Source organism: Pungitius pungitius, chromosome 6 (assembly GCF_949316345.1).
Source record: "Pungitius pungitius chromosome 6, fPunPun2.1, whole genome shotgun sequence".
NCBI classification, from domain to species: Eukaryota; Metazoa; Chordata; class Actinopteri; order Perciformes; family Gasterosteidae; genus Pungitius; species Pungitius pungitius.
Window position 1 is genome coordinate 17,163,950 of NC_084905.1, and position 19,966 is coordinate 17,183,915.

At 46.9% G+C, this 19,966-nt stretch overlaps 1 protein-coding gene across 2 annotated transcripts in view; it reads left to right on the forward strand.

Annotated features, from left to right (window-relative positions):
* Window positions 1-465: 465 nt before the first annotated feature.
* Window positions 466-19,966, forward strand: part of LOC119196044 (cGMP-inhibited 3',5'-cyclic phosphodiesterase 3A-like) — a 55,726-nt gene continuing 36,225 nt past the window's right edge. Inside the window, exon 1 of one of the 2 annotated variants that reach the window (XM_062562943.1) lies at window positions 466-2,082. In XM_062562943.1, coding sequence (XP_062418927.1) covers window positions 1,168-2,082 — 915 coding nt within the window. In that variant the 5' untranslated portion in view covers window positions 466-1,167. The remainder of the gene's footprint in view (window positions 2,083-19,966) is intronic. The other variant, XM_037451415.2, reaches the window with a different exon arrangement.

Sequence of the window (19,966 nt, forward strand, 5' to 3'; positions counted from 1 at the left end):
GGCATATCGTCAGTGACACTTAAAGTGGGATGAATATTTCAATGAAGCATAGAGTGGGGCCATCGGGAGTCAAACTGGAGTCAAACAGACATTTCTCAGCCAACACAGTTCTCACGAAGTGGTCCCATTTCTCTCATGAACATATATATTCTTCTCCCTTTTTTTATTGTAAGTGGAAAGCACCCCCCCCCCCCCACACCCGGTTGTCTCGGTCACCAAAACCACTAATCAAAATGCACTTATTGGGATAAATGGTCCTTAAATGTTTGGGCCTAAATACACAACTTTTATTACGCTCAGATTGGAACTCACTGGGGAAATTTAGGTCAACTCCATTTCATACAAAAACGTTTGTGTTTGTGCACATATATTTATGTACATACATTTTTTTCTACAAAAATATTAAAGAAGGGAGGCAAATTCGATTAGTCAGATCTAATGAGGACAAAGCCTGCTGGGCTTTCTGAGGGAAGATATACGGGGGATTGCATTGCAGTACACTTATCTTACTCCCTGCGTGGAGCCGGAACTCGGGGGTGTGAATGAGCACAAACTCGCGGCTGGTTGGGGAGCTGGTGACAAAAACACGCAGCGCATTTGCGCCTCAAAACGCGGACCGAAAACCTGACGCACTGCTCAAAAGTAAAAAAGGTCGCCTCCACGTTTTAGAAGAGACCGGAAAGTGGTCAAAACATTGGACAGCGAGAGCGCTCTTTTAATCTCTGAATGCTCACGGAACGGCAACTGATGTTTGGCAAAGACTGCTGCTCCTGCTGTACGGACCGGGCCGCGGAGGAGCCACAAAACAAAAGAGGAGGACAGCAGAAGCCAAACAGACGGCGCGCCGCGGAAGGGAAGGAGGGCAAAGCAGAAGGCGCGTGTGTGCAGAGAAGCAGTGCCCTAGATCTGAAAGGCTCCTGAGTTACCGTGTCGTTCAGGCTCCTTGCATAGTGCATCTCAAGCCGCAGCTGGGAAAAACAACCGCAATGGGAATGCGCAGAGTGGCGGCACATCTCCGTGCGTAAATGGAGACCCACCGGTGCATTTTGGCTGTACTTCGTATGCGTACAATATATTATGGTTGTCACTAACTCTCGTCCTTGTCCCATGACCGCACTGGTATAGGTGCACTATAGACTTCCTCATACTTCACATCTACCATGAGTGATGGCGATGCCTGCGGTATCTGACAGTACCGGTGCGCAGAGCTTCAGCGCACCGGATGGCAATGGCTACTTAAAAACATGTGTCATCCCACTGTGCGACGACCGAGATTACGAGTCGTGGGTGAGGCTAATGTTCTCAAAAGTGCGGAGTTCCCACAGAATCCGGAGTGTGGTGTGCGTGGGGTCGCTCTCGGTCTTCCTCGCTCTGTTGGTCAAATGCGCAGACTGGAGAGCTGAGGCCAGCAGCAGCAGCAGCAGCAGCGGCGGCGCTGACAACAGAGTCTCGGATTCATCGTCCCTCTTTCACTTCGTTTCGGGCTGCGCGGCGGAGCTGCTGCAAACTTGCTGGAGTGTTGTTTCCCCGCTGTTCACCCTCGTGTGCGCCTTCTTCTGGGTCGGCGTCTACTTGATCCGCTGCGGAGTTCTAATCCGGACCGTCCTCTCCCTCCTGACCTTGTGCCACCTGGGCGAGTCGGCGGCGCGCTCCCTCCTGGACGGGACAGATGAGCGGCTGTTTCCTTTCGCGACAGCGGCCGTGGTCGTGCTCGCCTGCGTGGCCGCCGGCTCACTCATGGTAGCGCGTGTGAACCAGGGCATATCCGTGCTGGTGTTCATTAGCCTCGTGAGGACCATCTCGCTCTTCTCGCTGCACAAAGTGCGGGCCACCTGGAGACCGTACGTAGCGTACCTGGTTGGAGTGCTGGGCATCCTGCTGGCGAGGTATGCTGACAAGCTCCTTCCCAACCAAGGGAGACACAAGGAGGGCTGCACCCCCGTGACTGGAGCTGGGGAAGAGATCCCTGTATTTAAAAGGCGCAGGAGGTCCAGTTCTGTGGTAGCCTCAGACATGGCACACAGTCAGTCCAACAGTAAGTCACATCGCCGGACCTCTCTGCCATGCATCCAGAGGGACCAGGTAAGGAGTTTCTGTCCCATTCAACTTTTATATTTATGTTTACTGCTTTCCAAATGACGACTTTTATCTTTGAAGTGAAGCGAAAAGGAGGCAGCAGTGGGATGGGAATTAGAAATGCATTTTTTAAACTTACTATTATTCTTAGTGGAATTATTAGCATTGTTGTTATCGTAGCTGTTCATGTATATATTATTTAGGGTTGCAACGTTTTTTAAATGATGCATGTCACCAACAACAACAACAACATCAATGCTAATAATAATTAGAATTCCAATGATTCAAGTAACAGTGATAGTAATCCTTCTAATAGTCAATAATACGTGTGTACATGCTATTGTTTCACATTGCAGTGTGCATTACACAGTTAGTAGCATTTGATCTTTGCTCAGTGTTTTTTTTTATGTGCACAGACCATCTTGGGACTGACATGTTTTCATATTCTGTGGAGCCACTTTCAGCCGTTTTAGGGCAAACAACATTATAACAAATCACAATATTTCTTCTCCTTTACCTTCCCTGTAACATTATTATCATATATTAGTATTGGTATTATCTTTTTTTCTCTAAAAACATTGCACGTTGACGAAGGTGATCATTTATGAACAGTATGGAGTACATTTGGTAGTTTGTTGCTGAAGGGAGGTTATTTTGATAACGGCCTTCGAGTGCTGATGAGAAAGCAAAGCCGAGGACACGATGCCAATGATTCATCTCGACCCTAATTATTTATGTCAAACATTCTCCCAAGACGATCTCTGAGCCGCAGCCTCAAAACTGACAAATGCATTATTGTCTCTCTGTCCTGGACTTTGATACCATTAGCTGCTCATCACTTATCGGGGGATCGCAGTGCTTTAAACTCCAGGAATGCAGCAGCTGGCCTTTAAACCGACTGTGATACCGAAGCACATGCATACCTGTGTTAAAAGGAGAGGAGCTGACTCGTATCAGCTCCTCAGCCCTCCTTGTGGAAAATCAATGAGCATGCTGAGCATGTGAATTGGAAACAGATTTTAGCAGTGATCAAAGCCCTCGTTGTGACCCGTGAGTGCAGTTAGGTCGGAGATGAGAGGCTGCGCTGTCGGCCCGGGCCACTTGAAAGATGCCCTCAGCTCTCTGGGCTAGTTGGCGTTGTAGTGTGCTTGTTTGTTTTTCTTTGTGGCGGCACTCACACACTCCTGCAGTCAAAAATCAAATATGAAAAGACTCTGGAATCTATAAACACAGTAATGTTTCCACTATGGTAAAAGCGAACATAAGCAACCGAAGAGAAAGCTAATCCGTAATAAGGTCCCTTTATTTTCATTGCAGCAAACCGCTATTTTCCAAAACAATAATTGTGTAAAAACAAGTGGATGATTGCCATTGCTCTTGGACTCTGACTCTTTAAGGGGTTCATGATGGACCTACTCTGAGAACAATAGGAACAGCCCTAAAATCAAGACATCGGCCCTTAACAGCAACTACAGCCATTGAAACATAGCGTTGGTGCTTCATATCGTCCCCGTATGAGCTGAACGGGATGAAGCCAACAGACAAGACAAGCGAGACAATGTCATGTGCCGCTCGGGACTCTTCTCTGCTCCGTCACCCCGGCTGGAGCCCTCTACTGAGTGACCATTCTCAATTACAGGTGTCCCTCAGAGCACCGCTGCCCTCCTTTGAAGCTCAGGAAACCCTTTGTCTCATCGTTGGTGGCGGGCGTGGAGGCCTTCCCCCGTGATGGAGACACACATGGCGGACATATGCCGCCTTAAACCCGTGTCTCGTCTGTGTGGTCCGCGATGTGTAAACAAGCCCGTGCTGACCCGTACTAGTCATCACCTCGCTCACACGAGGCTCTGGCCCTAAAGGGGAGGGGTGTGGGGGGGGGGTTGGACGCACGTTTGGGGGCAACCTGCGCAAACCCGCCACGCGGTGACCGGAACGACACCCCCTGACTCTGCCTGCGGGTCGAAAATTGTGGGCTGTAACTGCATGGAAGCATGGTGGCCAAAATGTACCGCTTCCCAGTCAGATGATCTACGGGGGGCTGAATGACGTTGTTTTGGTTGTTGTTTTTTTGCTCCGTTCAACAGAGTTACGGTGTTTGTTTGAAAGAAGCTGTGAGACGAGGAGTAGATCTGCGCTTTGTTGACGCGGCAATGTTTGCATGAGTGCCGTCCGTCTGGAGTGGATGGAGAATGGTGCGATGTTGGAGAGGGGGCGGGGTTCCAGTCGATGCTTTCATTTTTCTTTTTTCTCCCACAGAACTTTCAGTCTTATATAAAGCCCCCTCAGATTTATTGTCGCGGTGTAAAAACAGTTTATTCAGATAATAAATAGAGCAAAGAGGAATCCTTGTGTCTCTTGTCCTCGTGGGCCTTAAGGCTGCCATGTTGTCCCCGGGCCGCTCTGCCTTCCCTCTGCACTGTACATCTAATAAACAGCCGTTTTCCCTCCCTTTTTGTTTACAAATTGTCGGCCAGCACCCATCAGCTCAATTAATAGGTGCCTTTCGCAACGCCCGGGAGGGTGGGGGGGGGTCACCCTTCCCATCACAAGTGTAATAAATCATCAGCCGATCTCACAGCGGTTAGTGGGACCCCCCGCGGAATAGTTCTTTTTTTTTTTGGGGTTAATCCAAAACGACGGGCCGGTCGTCTGCATTTCAGCTGGCAATACTGAACTGGAAGAAGAGGTGTGGATCGCTTTTCACAGTGTGCCAGGAAATGTGAGTCCGAGTCTCTCCTGCTGCAGACAATTCCTCTCCTCTCATGCAGAGGAAAGCGGTCCGCCGTGTTACCAGCACAGGTCCAATGTTTTCACCCAAAACCTTACCGGAGCTGCAGAGCTGATCAGCCAGAAAGGGGAGTAGACGTTAGCAGCACACCTCTTTACAAGCCAATCCCTTTTTCTGACAGGAATTCCACAGCCCTCGACTCCCTGTGTCCTCTCAACGACACCAACACAAATATTATCCCACCAGAGGAGGAAATTCTTCCTTAAGTTGCATGATAAAGATATTCTCGAAATCTATGGTAATGACTTCCTGTGGAATTGGATCCAAGCACAATTACTGTTGCTGTTGTAAATGTTTCCTGTTACACTATTTTTTGCTGCAGCGTCCATAATTGAATTGTGTTTTTGATGGAGGAGGTTGTTGATAGCCTGTAGGGCAGAGATTTACCACTGGGCCACCGCGCACTCTCATCCCAAACAGCTTGTTTGTATTCTAAACACATAGCCTCCTGGGATGTGATGTGATGTGTCTTTTCCTTCTTTTTTTTTTTTGTTTTTTTTGGGACCGGACTGGCCTCTGGGCTGGAAACGGTCTCATTGAGAGTCTTCCCCCCTTCGACTTTCAATCCCCATTCAGTCTCAGTGTATTAGCCGCGCTGTGCGTGTCGGAGGAGCCAAAAGGGTGGAGGTATTGGGGTAAGAATGAAAGTAGGTCATTCAAGGTTCTGTTCGGTAGCCAGGTGAATATAGCAGGCCTGCTCCACCCCGTCTGCTACCCTATGTCAAAGGACACGTGTGGAGCAGTTTTCTGTATTTCTTTGAAAATATTGATTGTTTTTTTTGTTTAAAAAGAGTGCATCGTAGCTACACAGCGCGCGGATCCTCTTCACAGAGTCCACCAGGTTTCTGCCGTAGCCCCGTTTGGACCGACCGAAGCTAGAGGCTAACATTCTTACTTTAAACGGCTTGCCTCGGCCACAGTAGTTCTGCTACATGCGTTGGCACACAACCGGGCTTTCATTTGGCTGCAATTTGCAACCAACCCGCTAGATAATGCCAAACGCTACGCAACTTTAAAGTTGAACCGTGGATTTACTGTTGAACTTTGATCCATTTTCACAACTACAAGTTTATGCAATGATTTCACCAATCATCCTCTCGCCCTTGAAACCACAGGGAGAAACAATTAGCCTAAATTGTAGAGCTAAACCTGTATGATTATCCGCTGTGTTCTTAGATCTCAGTGTGAACGATATTGTTGAATCCAATTGCAACAACAATAAAAAAAAACTAAAACACGACCCAGGTTGTAATAAAAAATCAATGATCCTTGTAACTTTGCATTACGCTGCTCGCCCATGTGTACCCGCAATAAGAAGCTTGTGTTGTGGTTCTGATCATCTAAGCCTAGCAGAGTGCCCCCTCTTCCCTCCCTTCGCTCTCTTCCCTCTCTTCCCTACCCCTGGCGCGACCACGATCTGGCTCCCTTCTGATTACCATGGAAATTATGGAAGGACGTCTGTGTGAGCATGTGTGTGCATGTAAGCGTGTGTGTGTTGCCAGCGGCGTGATGGCTGCCAGCTGCTGCAGGCTGAGAGGTTGAATCTGCTCGTAGAAACACGGAGGGCCTCAAACCACAGACACAACCCAACACAGCTGGAACTGCTAGACAGGCACAGGCCTCCAGTCCCGACACACAGCACACATATTAACACCTCGGGATCCTGATAGCTGCCTTACATTCAAGAAGAATAGTAGAATTAGAAGCTAATTATCCACTTTTTTCACCTCTCTGTTTTGAACTAACGAAATGATGGCACTCAAGTTATCTGTCGTACCATCAGGGACTATTTTATAGATAGAGGTGTGTAGAATGTTCCTTCGATTGTGTGTTTGCGTACAGTAAGAGAGTGTGTGTGCTTGTGCAAGAGTGTGTTTGTGGGACAAAGACAGAGATACAGTCAGGAAAGCGTGAGTTTGTGAAGCATTGGATGCATTTGCATATGCACATATAAAAGGCGTATGTTTGAATAGGAATGGGTATTGTTAACCTCTACCATCATCTATCAACACTCAACACAATCCATCATTGGAGAAATTATAATCAAACATTTTATCAAATATAATAATGTACTTATTCATGTAGATATAACACCCGGTACTAGTATTTGACAGACGAGTGGTATTCTCTTAAAACGACTTTATTTGTTACCAAACAGGACAAATATATTCGATGCCTAGCTCTTATTACGAAACAAGCCTGTGTTTGCAATGTTGAGGCAATGTTTTTGCTCCGTCGAGGAGGGGCGGGTTGTCGGGTGCCGGTGGGTATCCGGTAGAACAGCAAATCACTTTGGCAACCGAGCGCAGCACGTTCTGCTTTTCATCTGTTTTCATCCTCCTGAAGGCTCTCTCCCGAGCACACAAGGAGCCCACCTTTAAGACAGTGATCCTTTACACGAGGGGACATTCCTGGGCCTGCCCCGGCGCTAAACGAACTGGAATGTGCAGGTTGAGCAGACCCTGAAGGACAGGCCTGTGGGCACATTCACCCCCCCCGCCCCCCTACTCCGCCCCCCCGCACCCCATCGGCCCCTTTCCCGTTCTTCCCTTCCCTGCAAACTGTGACCTGAGCCAACACCACCATCCTGGGCTGTCACCAGGTGTGCAGCTGGCCTCCGCCGAATGAATGGACACTCTCACATCGCCCCGAGAAGTGTGTGTGTGTGTGTGTGTGTGTGTGTGTGTGTGTGTGTGTGTATGTGTGTGCATGTTTGTGAGAGGAAGGTAGCAGCAGAGAGAGAGAGAGAGAGAGAGAGGGGGGGGGGGGGGGGGGGTTCAGTTCTAGACGTAAGTAGTTGCAGTCAGTAGATGTGTGAAAAACAAATGGAAGAAACAACTGTTCATTTCCCATCGCGGAGTGTTCATCTGACGCCGTGTCCGACAAACTGGCCCTCGTGGCCTTTGATTGGTTGTCGGAGAGGAGGCGCGGCGAGCCCCTCTGGTCCGGTCGGGCCGCTTCGTCTCCGGTGGCAACGCAGGCCGCGGTCGCAAATGCGGCTGCCGTCATTCATTGAACCAGCAGGAACATTTTCAACCTCTCTGACCCACTGAATCCAAACATGGTCACAAATCTACGGATTATACATTTTCAACATATTTATATATTTTGCAATCATTATTACCAATTACTTGATAAACATTTCAGAAGAATCTTGTATCTCACTGTGTTCGTGCTCATTTTAAAACTTACTATGTACAGTAAATCTGAGTTATCTGTCCGAATGTGTTATATCTTAGAAGCTAATCTTGTCTTTTGTGTAAAATCTTGATCTGCACTGAAGTAGCAGGCACTTGGCTGAGCAAAAAATTAAATATTTCCCTCTGCATGTCTGTCTAGCTTGATGGAAATGTGTTATTGTAACCTCTGCTTGGTGAGCCACCTCCTCCACCCCCCCCCCCCCCCCTCCAACCCAGCACGCTGCCTCGCTGGCTCGCCATGAGCCTGTCTGTCCCTGTAGCCAACAAGGCTTCTGCTGTTCCATGCTCAATGCCATGTTTTACTCTCTGAATATGTGAGAGAAAAAAAAAAAATCAGTCTGTACATCTGTCCGCCAGTCTCGTTTTTTTTTTTTTTTTTTCACCCGGGCGAGAGCCTTAGGGTCCGGGTTAGGGGCTGTTTTCGTGCAGTCGTTGTTAATTAGCCTAATATCGCAAGGAGAGTGTATAGCTGCAGAGCTGTGTTGGATGGTCTCCATGGGATTTAGAACAAATAACTGTGTTGCTCTTTATGATGCTGAGGTGAACACAGTGGATCTATTTTTTTTTTTTTTACTTTGTTCCTTGTTTCTAAATCAACTCGGCAAAGTTTCCTATTCATCCGTTTTTGTTAGCACCACTCCTTGTAAAAAGGTCTGCGCACAATATCGCTTATTAATATGGGACTGGAAAAAAGTTTACAAAAAAGTTTTTTTTTTCCTTTCAACGTGCAAAGCTCAATGAATATTTAATGATATTTTTCAAGTGAATGTCAACTCAAGTTAACTTCCACGTTTTGGGTATTTGGTTAGGACAAGACATCCGCAGGGCCCTGAGATATATTCCCACCACAGTTGCTAGAGTTCAACTACACACTGTTTTATTCAGTTCAAAGTGTGAGTCTCCACTGGGTTGAAAGCGAATCGCGCGTGTGTGTGCGTGTGTGTGTGTGTGCGTGTGTGTGCGACGAAGCCAGGAGCCGTGGCTTCTCCCGCTTTGGCCCTTTGGCTTTTTTTTTTTTCCCGCTCCACGAGAAACGGCCTGTAAACAACCTAATAACACAAATGCAGAAGCACGCAAGGCCTCGTCCATTTGTTGCTGCCGCGCTCCACGTCGCCGCTGTCAGCGCCAACGTGTCCGTACGGGGGGGGGTGACATCCGTTTACACCGGACCGCAATCAATGGCTATGAACAGCAGCCTCTTCGGTGCATGTTTGTGTGTGTGTGTGTGTGTGTGTTCAGACAAGTGCTGTGTAGTGGAGATAGTGGTCTGTTGGTACCAAGCAATCAGTCCTGACAAAGATAGCCGAGCTCAGCCGCTAATTGCTTTATGTGGAGTGCGAGCCACGGAAGGCGGGTTGAGGTCACATGTACCCGCACCCCGGAAAACAAAAAAAAAAGAAAAGGAAAAAGTGAGGAAAGGCATTGTTTCAGAAAGCCCAAAACAGATTGGATGCCCTCGATCCAGCCAGATAACTCACAGCCATATGCTGCACACGTCTCAAAAAAGTCTCTCTCCGCGTTTTAAAGAAACAGACGGAATATGCACGCTGGGCCTTTTATTTGAAGACGCCTCAGGTTTCTCTCTCCTCCGTCTCTCCCCTTAATGTGTTCCATTAGCTCCTGTTCCACTTATACTCTCGCTGACCTTGCGTCGCCTCCTCCGGGACTGGACAGCTTAAGTGAAATCTCTCCACCTACTGTAGCGGACACCTCCCTTCTCTCTCTCTCTCTCTCTCTCTCTCTCTCTCTCTCTTTTCCCCCTGATCCGTCCTCTCCACGGACAGTGGAGTTTATTGTCAGGTCTTCACGCTCAAGGCAGTACGGCGACCTCAGCTCCTGGGTGACCTCTGAGGCCGATGCAGATCCAATCTCTTAAAATCAGATTTCGAGTAGGCTGTTGACATTTTTTTCATCATCATCCCCCCCCCCCTCCTCTGTAAATAATCAACCCCTTGCCCCTTTGTGTTTCGCTGTCACGTTTGGATCCACTTCAATGTCAGGGCTTGGGAATGGTTGGCGGTTTGGCAGGTGACCCTCCGAGGCTTTTGGACAGAGCGTTTCCATTGTCAGGACGGGGAATGGCATGCGGCGGGTTTTTGGCAAGGCTCCACCGACTGGAGAGGCAGAAGGACTTCTGACGTCATCGGGGAAACGTGACCCACTTCTCAAGAGGCGAGGAGCCTTGGGCTCGTTGAGCAGATGTTGCACAGATGAGCCCGCTCACACACACACGCACGCGCGCATGTGCTCCTACACTGCGTGCACACTTTCTACTCTGCATTCATGTCCCATTAAAATACCCACAGAAAAAGAATCAACGGCCCAGAAACCGAAGCGGGGTCCCATTTGAGTTTGTAGTCGCGAACGGGACGAGAGAGAAGTACAGCGTGACAAAAGAGAGGCTCATTTGGGTCGGTATCTGGATGGGTTCTCTCTAAAAACGGCTCTTGGAGGGGTTGCAAGCTACATCGCTCCTGTTATGGAGGGTGGATGAAGGGAAGACAAGGTGATGGTGGGCCTAAGGGAAGCTACTACCTGTCAGCCCGGGGGCGATCTCCTGCCCCCCCCCCTCTCAGGCTTCACGTAGTGCCTTTCTTTCTGCTCCGTCACCTCGTTTGACGTGTGTGACGTCGCACAAAGGCTCTCGTTGTCTATCAATTCTCCACCGCCAGGAGAACCACGCTATCGGTGACTGTGAGCCGCTGTCCGTGTCCGGTCTCGATTTTGGGATGTCAGCTGTGGTCTGCATACTCAAGGAACTCTCATTATTTCGGTATTTCATAATTTCTCAAAACACTGAAAAGAAAATATCACAGAGTGCCAGTTAGTTGGACACAAATGTTTACAATAAATGTTAATGTGGGCAAAAAAAAAAGATTGAGGAAAAAGTTCTGCCTTATTGCTAAATAACATTTTTTGTCGGTTCATTAGTCGTTCATGAGCCTCCCCGCGGATCAGAACTCGGTCCCCGGTGAGATATGATCGTTTTTCATCTAATCTAATTTCGTCTCATAAACCCTATACCCACGTCACACTTTGTGGTGTAACTGATCTTTTATATCGTTTGTGGTAATGACGGAAAAAACTCATATTTCTGTTGATTGAATCAAATTGAGGATGAAGTATGTTCACAGTGCTTGCAGCAATTTTGTCTTTCCTGGATACAGCAGTGGGCTGAACCGCTCAGCCTATAATCTTAAAGTTGATGCAATATATACATTCACTATATATATATATATATATATATATATATATAGACAGAATTTATAATCTATACACGTGACTCATTTCGGGGCTTTTTCCCTTGAATCCTCCTTTATCACCATTTGGGGCACTTTTGCTGGACAATTTTGGATTACATTTTAGTTGAAAGTACCTCCGTCCGTAATGGGGTCAGATCATTTATCCTTTGCAAAAAATTGGCTTCCTGCACCTTCTGCCGAGCCGCAGCTGGCAGCTGGATCCTATTTCTGTGAAAATCTGATGAATATCTCGGATCTATGGAAAATGTAAACATAAACTCTATTGATCTCAACCATGCGCTTTGCTATTTGAATGTAAATATTCTGCTCCCTTTGGCACACATGTGTCCCCTTGATTCGTTATTTCTTCCCTGGCAGAAGTCTTCTGCTTTTTTTGGGGTCAGGCCCTTTTTCCATGTGTTCGAAATTACAAACAAAGTCCAGTAAACAAAATGGTGACCCCTCCAGTTAGAGGTGACCAGCTCATTATTTTTGAAATGTCAGTGGTAATGAAGATTGGTCACCTTAGAAGAAGCAACCTCGATTTTTCTGTGACTGAGGTCTCGTCACGTGCCCGTTTCCTCGCTGTTGCACGCTCTGTCATTGAGTCGCAGTGAAGCTGAGAGCAGACGTTTCATCCTCGGGATGGGGATCCCGCTTCGTTTCACATGCGCCGATATCGTTGCTCGACGTCAGGAATGTCGAAGGATGTAAAAACATTGATGAAACACACATTCATCAAACACACACACACACACACACACACACACACACCTGCATAAAAGGGGCCGGAGCCTGTGATGTTGCTTCAGATGTAATAAGCACTCATTCATATCCACATTGAGAGAATGTTAAGACTGATTCAGGGGAACCAACGAGTGGATGAAAAGGTCAGCGGGGCTTGTTTTGAGTGAGTGTAAGATTTCCATCATCGCGCCGCGCGCTCTACCAGGCCCGGTCCAAACCACACAAACAGCGTCTCTAAAGCCCCACCCCCCCCCGGCGGCCTTCGATTCTGCCCTTGAGTCAATAATCGTCCCCCACTCGCTCCTCCGCGTCCCGCTCTCTCTCTCTCTCCTCCCCTTAGCGACTGATCGGGCCTGTTGGTTTACGTACTTCCCTTTTTACTTACCCTCAACAACGCTTGTCCAAACAGCAGCATAACTCCCCCCATTATGAGTTTCCCCCTTCTCTCGCCGTGCCCTTTTCCACAATCCTTCCACCCTCCCCACTTCTCACCCAGCGCCGTTCATTGTTTCCAGACAGTGGTGAAACATTTTTTGAAGAAAAATGTGTGGAACCTTTAAGTCAGGGACCCACACACACACACACACACACACACAGGAGTAATTGTTCCAGGAAGGGGGCATCTGTGCAGCCCATTAGACAGGGATTCAGTGGACCAGTGCAGGCTTTTTACATAAGTTGGTCAGTTACTGGAAAAGGAACGGGAACTGGGGGATACGTTTGAGAGAAAGCATTAGGGGAGATGATGCATTTTGGACACACACGCACGCACATGTACACTCTCCCCCCGCCAAGGTCCTGCAGTGCCCTTCACCACGTTCCAGGTACAGTAGCATTGCTTTGGCTAAGCTGTGTACGTCTTCAGGTTGGAGCTACCTGACTAACCTTAAAATAAACCCTTACTCTCTCACGTTGGAAGCCTCTCATCTCCTCCACGGAGAGGTCACCCCTTGAATCAAAAGTCCTGAAAAGTTTGACATTCGTTAATGAGTGAAGGGTGTGGGAGAAACTGTGAGGGGCCTCTCCTCAGTAGCAACACAGTTATTGTTGCGGCAAAAGTCCACCCTACTGTAATGGCTGTGGAAATGGCTCTCCAGAGTGGGAGCCTCCTTGAGTTGACTACTTGAGGAGCGATTGAGGAAGAAGGGAGAGTGAGGGAGTATTCTGTAAAGATCTTTTGAGAAGATAAGACCCCTGTAGATGCTACAGCTGTGATTCATTTCTATATTTGTGTTGCTGGGTCTGAGTTGACTGGACCATGTATGGACCCGAGCCAGGAAACATCCTACTGGGCCATTTGTCCTGCCCCCATATATGTGAACTTTCCACAATGTTCTTAGACCAGAGCGCACAGAGACATTCCTATTCAATGTGTAATGGATAAAACATGATTGTATTGCACTGTATTTATGGCTCACAATTGGCTTTTTCTCATATACTGAACATGACATGTTTAGATATATAAGTGACATATATATATCTGGTTAAAGAAAATGTCTTTTCAGCTCAGTTTAGTTAAGAGAAAATGGATACAGTGTTATTGTTTTGATAAGAAAACTTGCTTGTTGAGGAATATTTTTATTTTTGACAATGGTCTATGCAACAATATACTTGACTAAGACATTGAGTTGCATGGTGATATGAACTCTGCAGCTGTTTGGTTCCTCCTACATTGATTTATCAGGATGTAACGGCATCTTCTGAACGCCATTTAATAAAAATCATGCAACACGGGAAATAATGTTACACTTTTCAATTCAAATTCCATGATAAAGCAGAAATCTGATTACTAGCATTAAATAGTTTAGAGTTTTATAAAAGTTTTGTAAAATATGAATCACTGATTAAAACATTGAGGGAGCATGGGGCATAACTTCACACGGATATATACAGTATATAGTTAACTTGATTGTAGCAGTTTGAGTACAAATCATCTATCTGCGAAATGATAGGGATAGTGAGGTCATGCTGTTTGAGCGTAGGTCAAAAGAATACTGCTCCTTCTGGGTGGTATGCTGCTGGTCGAGGTGCAGCCCTCTGCGAGGATCCTGCTGGCGTTGTTTTAATGTGTCTTGTGTCAGAGCACCTGGTCAGAGCCTCAGGCTGCGGATGTGGCCGCGCATGCTGCATGACCACGAGACTCATTAAGCTCACTGGGCTGCCAGGTGGACTGCGGCTTGTTCCAGCACACACACACACACACACACACACACACACACACACTCGCACGCACCGTGATGCATGCATGTGTACATGCGTGCCTGCCTGTACACATGCATGCAACTTGTAAGACACGTTCACACACTTCGCAGCGGCAGACGGAGGTAGGGAGAGCAACTACGTTTGTAATCGGATCAACTCAGATATGGCATCATTGTAACCAAATTAGTGATGATGCAGAGTGTAGCATATCAGGTTTTGGCCAGAGCTCAGTCACATTTGTGGCAGAGAAGTGACATGGAGCGCTTGTTCCAAATGCAATAACTGAAGTTGCGTCATGCACATTAAGGACAGTTAAAAGTACAGATAGTGCAGATTATCTGACGTTGGATGACGTTCACTCGTGTAAATTCATATACGAGCAGAGAGATAGATATTTCTAGATATGTCTTTTGATCAGTGTTAATCTATTTCACTCAATGCAGACTCTTTCAAAGAAAAACTTTCAATATTTGATGTGTTTTTACTGTACAATAGTATAATGTTCTGGCTCACAATTATAGCTCTTTTCTTTTTGCACTTAAAAGCCAAGTGAATATTTGTTTTTAAAAAATGGCACGACGTCAAAGCTGACGGTTGTGCGAAAATATGCATCTTGTTTATGTTATTAGAAGTAAAATGTTAAAATGTAATATATGGGTGGATTTCTATTTGTTCCCCTGTCAGCCCAGTACAAGAGGGAAAGAAAGGTGGCACAATTACACCAACCAGTAGTTTTTTGTTCAACAGCTTTCAACAGAAAAATACGTCTTCAAATTATTATTGCAGCATACATGAGAACACAAAGAACCTCGTCTGCCTTCTTATTATATATCTTTCGACTCACTGCTTTTCTCCACCAGGAAGTATTTCACGCACGAGCGAGTTTTTACGTTGCCGTTTTCATCAAGATCATACGGCCCTGTTTTAATTTGGTGCATCCGAGAGCACCATTTAGGACTGAAAACACAGTTATAATTATCACAGCTGAAACTACTGGAGCCAGTCTGGCATTTTAAGTTCTGGTGACTCTCAACGTCCGTCTATTCCCAACTAATGGTCTTCCTGGTGGGAATGCGTACGGCCCCGGTAATGGAGTCCGGATCACATGTTTGTCTCGGCATACTCTTCTCTGATAGGTCCGTGGTTCTTAATTACCAGAGTGACTGTTTATCCACACTGTTTGCCCGGATCCTTATCAGCCCCAACAGTGTTTTAACTCCCAGTAGAGAATGTGTGGGAGATGGCGAGAGGAAGTGAGTGTGTGTGTTTGTGTTGTGACGCACAATAGTGTACATGTCAGCGTGCATGTTTGATGTACTTTGTCAGTCATGGGTCAGAGGGTGTGGAATGCAGAACACGCAGATTCATGCCAGCGATATCTCGGTTGTGATTGTGCCGATGAGGTTGTGTTTGCGCTCCTCGTTGTCGAGATGGAGAGTGTGGTGGTCGGCAGTCATCCAGAGGACATTCGTGTCGAAAGGTTTTTCGCGCCGAGTGACGAGTTCATTCCTTAGTGCCAACGGTATCGAGCACAAACGGTGAATTTGCACGTTTTACATTCCAAATCAGGAGCCCTTGTAAAAGTGTGACCAATTTACTGTGTCTGGATTGTAAAAATGTTCATGCAGTTTATCATGGCCCTGCTTTTTATTGAAGGTGGAGCTGCTAGAACCAGTCAGTACTTTGTGTATGCACAGAAGGGTGTTTCCATATGCTTTTATTTCTGTGTCTAGTGAATGTATGTGTGATTGTTTGTGTTTACATGTGTGTATGTGTGTGTGTGTGTGCATGCATATGCAAGCGTGTGTGTAACCTGAGCTCTGGCCATCTCCCTCTGTGTGAGTAATGGTCCCTGTTTTATTGGCCCGCTCCTCAACAGACTCTATGAGTAATCACATAATGCCTGCTTTGACGTCAGAGCAGTTTCCATGACAACACAGTGCTCCCCACTCTGGGGACGTGCATTCATGTTTTTTTTTTTTTTTTTTTTCTTCTTCTACATCTCGTCCTATGTGCGCTCAAAGCTCCGGCTGCGGGTGGAGACATTACTGCTGGAGCTAAAATCACCTCCCCCTTATCTATAGCTTCACAACGTGGTTGTGTGATTAGAGCGGCCCACTTTGCTCTTTTTCACCCTCCACTTCTTCTTTTTCCCCCCCCCCCATCGTGGTCCATCCCACTGTCTCTCTCGCCGAGCCTCTCCCTCTCTCACTTCACTGTCTCTATTTTAGTCATCCTCCGTCTCCTCTTGCCTCCGAGCTCTGTCTCTTTGATGATTAGCCCCCATTTTACTCACCGTCTTCTCCCTTCCCCTCCATTCTTCTCTCCTCCAAACTCTGTAATGCCCGACAAACCACCTCTCCTATTTCCACGCCAGATGTATTCATTTTTCTCCCTGCCTTTCATGCACTGTCGAATTCCAGTGCACGCTCGACCCCTTTCTTTTCTAGAAGCTCTTCCTCTTCACAGTTTTGCCTTTTGCTTTTCCTCGTTCCTCACTCTGATGGGAGGACAGGCTCGGATGAAAAGAAAACTAACTCCCCAGTGTACCCGTGCCTACATAAGTTTAATACTGCTCCAGCCATTCCCCAAGGAGCCAGAGGACAATATAGCAAGTTCTGGTTTAGTTTATTTAGAGTAGTAAAAAAAGGAACATTGTTAAAAAATTATAACATGCTGAAGTGCATGCATCTGTTAACGTTTCTGTTGATAGATGTATCTGTTTTTTGTTTGTATTGTGTTTAATAAAGGGAAACCTCTTTTTAACACAAAGACAAAGACAGATATATGCACCCCTTTCTCTTTCTCTTAGGCTGAACTAAGATAGATCTGAGGTTAAGATGACGTAAACTCTCAAGTACCAATCAATCTGTGGAGGGAATAAGCACAAAGGACCAGGAAATTGCATTTTGAAAAGTAAAAAGCCACCAGTGACTTGCTGGATTCCCTTTTTATGGTTCTGTGAAGATCATGCAGTGCTGTTTTTTGAATACCTGGACTTGAGGGTCAACACGTTAACGGAAAATACTTGAAATTCTTTAAAATGTCAGGCACAAGGTTTTTTGTTTAGTTTTTGTGATAAATAATTGACTTTACATTTTCATTAATAAGCTGACCTATCACTGAGTGTCTAACACTCAAACTGTAACTTATATAACTTAAATATAGGTCTTGATGCTAGCATTGAAACTTGTAAAAAGGCAGTTTTAAGCCCTGGTTTCACATTAAGGCAAATCGATTTTCCCAGCATGAAAACCATCAAAATGCCAATAATCAGGCCAGCCTCAATCTCCAGCCATCAACTCACACCCAGCGAGGCCGCTAATGGCTCTGTGTCATGTGTCAATGGCTCGGAGGGGCCGCGGCTGAAAGCACTACGCCGCCTTTTTCCAACCCATTTCTTTCACCTGTTGAAAGTGGCGTATCCCTGCTCAGGAAAGGGGTATTCTGCCCCCCCCCCCCAAAAAAAAAAACTGGCAGGGATCCACCGTTGCCCTGTCATGTGGATGCTCGTCTCCGTCAGTCATCCCCAGTCGGGAGCCTGACATGTGACTAAACCATGAAGACGGACCACTGCAATGGACTTTGTGGAGTCAATCTTCGTTTTTTTTTTTCAATCAAGCAGACCCCGCAGTGGAAAACAGGCCGTCAGACGTAGGTGTACGTGTGAGTGCAAAGTCTCTCTTCAGATGTGTGGATGACTGTGTGAGAGGGGAAAAAGGGGCAGACAGAGGAAACACGAGGGGTAGTGCATGAGAGTGTGTGTGTGTGTGTGATTCTGTGCGGTTACGGGCCTTACCAGATGACGGCCATAAAATAAGCGCCGCCCTGCAGCTCGGGCCCTGGAGTCACGGCTGGGTTTCTGGCTCTCGTGCCCTCGACTTGTTTCCGAGGCCCAGGAACACACACACACACACACACACACACACACACACAGCCGTTCCCATTAGTGAGTTTTGAAGTGCATGTTTTACTATCGAACCGTAACCCAAATGGGCGTTATTGCCCCGGGACGAGGTCCTTTCTGCGAGCACGGGTCCCCGGGTTTTGCATAGTTCAGCGTGGCACCGCTACGCTCAGCAGAGGGATCACATCCAGCCAAGGACGAGGACAAGGTGAGAGTCAGAGCCGAGCGCCGCGGCTTCTCCCGTTGCAAAAATTGGTTGTTTGGGGGAAAGAATTACTCGGGCATCTTCTTGAAAAATGCAATTGTCAGCCTGCTTGCCAAGATATTGCTTAAGCAATCTCCTGTTGACCTGAAAGGAGCCATTTAGCCATTTGATTCAGAGACCCTTCCGTACCCCCCCCCCCTCCCTCCCCACACTCTCTATCCCTGCTGGTTGTCTGATCCATTTGCTCCAGGCTGGAGCAGCTGTTCTAATCAGGTTATATAGGGAGAACTTATTTTGTCCGGGGGTTGGTTTTCCATTATATTAATGGACACATGCAGATGATAAGCGTGCAGATTTTTTTTTGGGATGGAAGAAAAATAACCATTTGCCCACAGTTTTTAACTCCAAGGAGGCCATTTTGTATTTACAAGTCTTGCACAGTACAGCCTTACCAACCGTGCCGTTGAACCCGTTTATGGCTCAGTTTTATGAGTCCTCTCTACCTTCCTAATTAATTGAACTACTTCCCATTATACTAGATTATTCTTTTCCAATGGGGCATTTTCACGCCAGGATTGCAAAAGCAATCTTGGTTGATGGTCATCATTTATACAGAGTTGCAGCAGACATTATTTGTTTCTGCTTTTACATGGTCTACGGAAAGTGCAATTACAGCAATTACGAGCGAGGAGTCATACTAGCTTCAGGCCATGGGCCTATTTTGTAGGACTAATACGGGTTGTGAACCTCTGTTGAACACAATGTTAAAACTAGGATTAATCTTTCTTTTCATTGTTTGATTAATTGTACTGCCACCATTACTGATTGGCCAATTAAAAGTATAACAAATGAAGGTTTGGACAGTGTAACGGGTGAGCGAGGTCGAACCGCAGCCTCCATCCTGCTCCTCCGTGGTGTCTCCTCCGCTTCTTCACGTGGCAGCGGGACGAGCTCGCCGAGCTCCGCCATGCCTTTGGATCATGTCGCAGGGAGCAGAATGTAAAAGGCAAAGGTCTCAGCAAACTGTTTCCTCAGCTGTGCTGCAGAGGGGATAAGGCTGAGAATCGAAAAAGCCCCTCGTGAAGTTGTGTTGTCTTAAACCTTCTCTGCTGTCGGAGTTGTTGTGGCTTTCAGCAGCAGGAGTCAAAGTAAGCCACCATTTTGTGAAGGGGACAAGTTGCTGTTATCCGCAGACAAACAAAAGCTCAAACGTCATTGTTTCCTCTGTTCATGGTTGTTAATTAAAATCTGATTTGGAGGAAATCTAATTGCTGCCTGAAAAGGGAGGTAAAGACACACCACAGACCTGTGTTTTCATTCATGCTTACCTGGGGTTTTGATGGGATGTTAGTAGGGACAGTGTGCACCCCCCCACCCAAACACCCCTTCCTCCCTCCGCCATGACCGCGGTAACGCGATCCGCCAAGTGCAACACCTTGCTATCGCTGTTGGCCTTGCTCAGAGGACATCCATACCATAATAACACTACTTTAACGTCAATGGCGGTACGCACTTTTCTCTGCGGCTCACGTTCCCGCGTGCCTGAGGAACGCGGTGGCCTTCAGCCAGATACGCTCTCGCACGAAACATGGCCGTCAA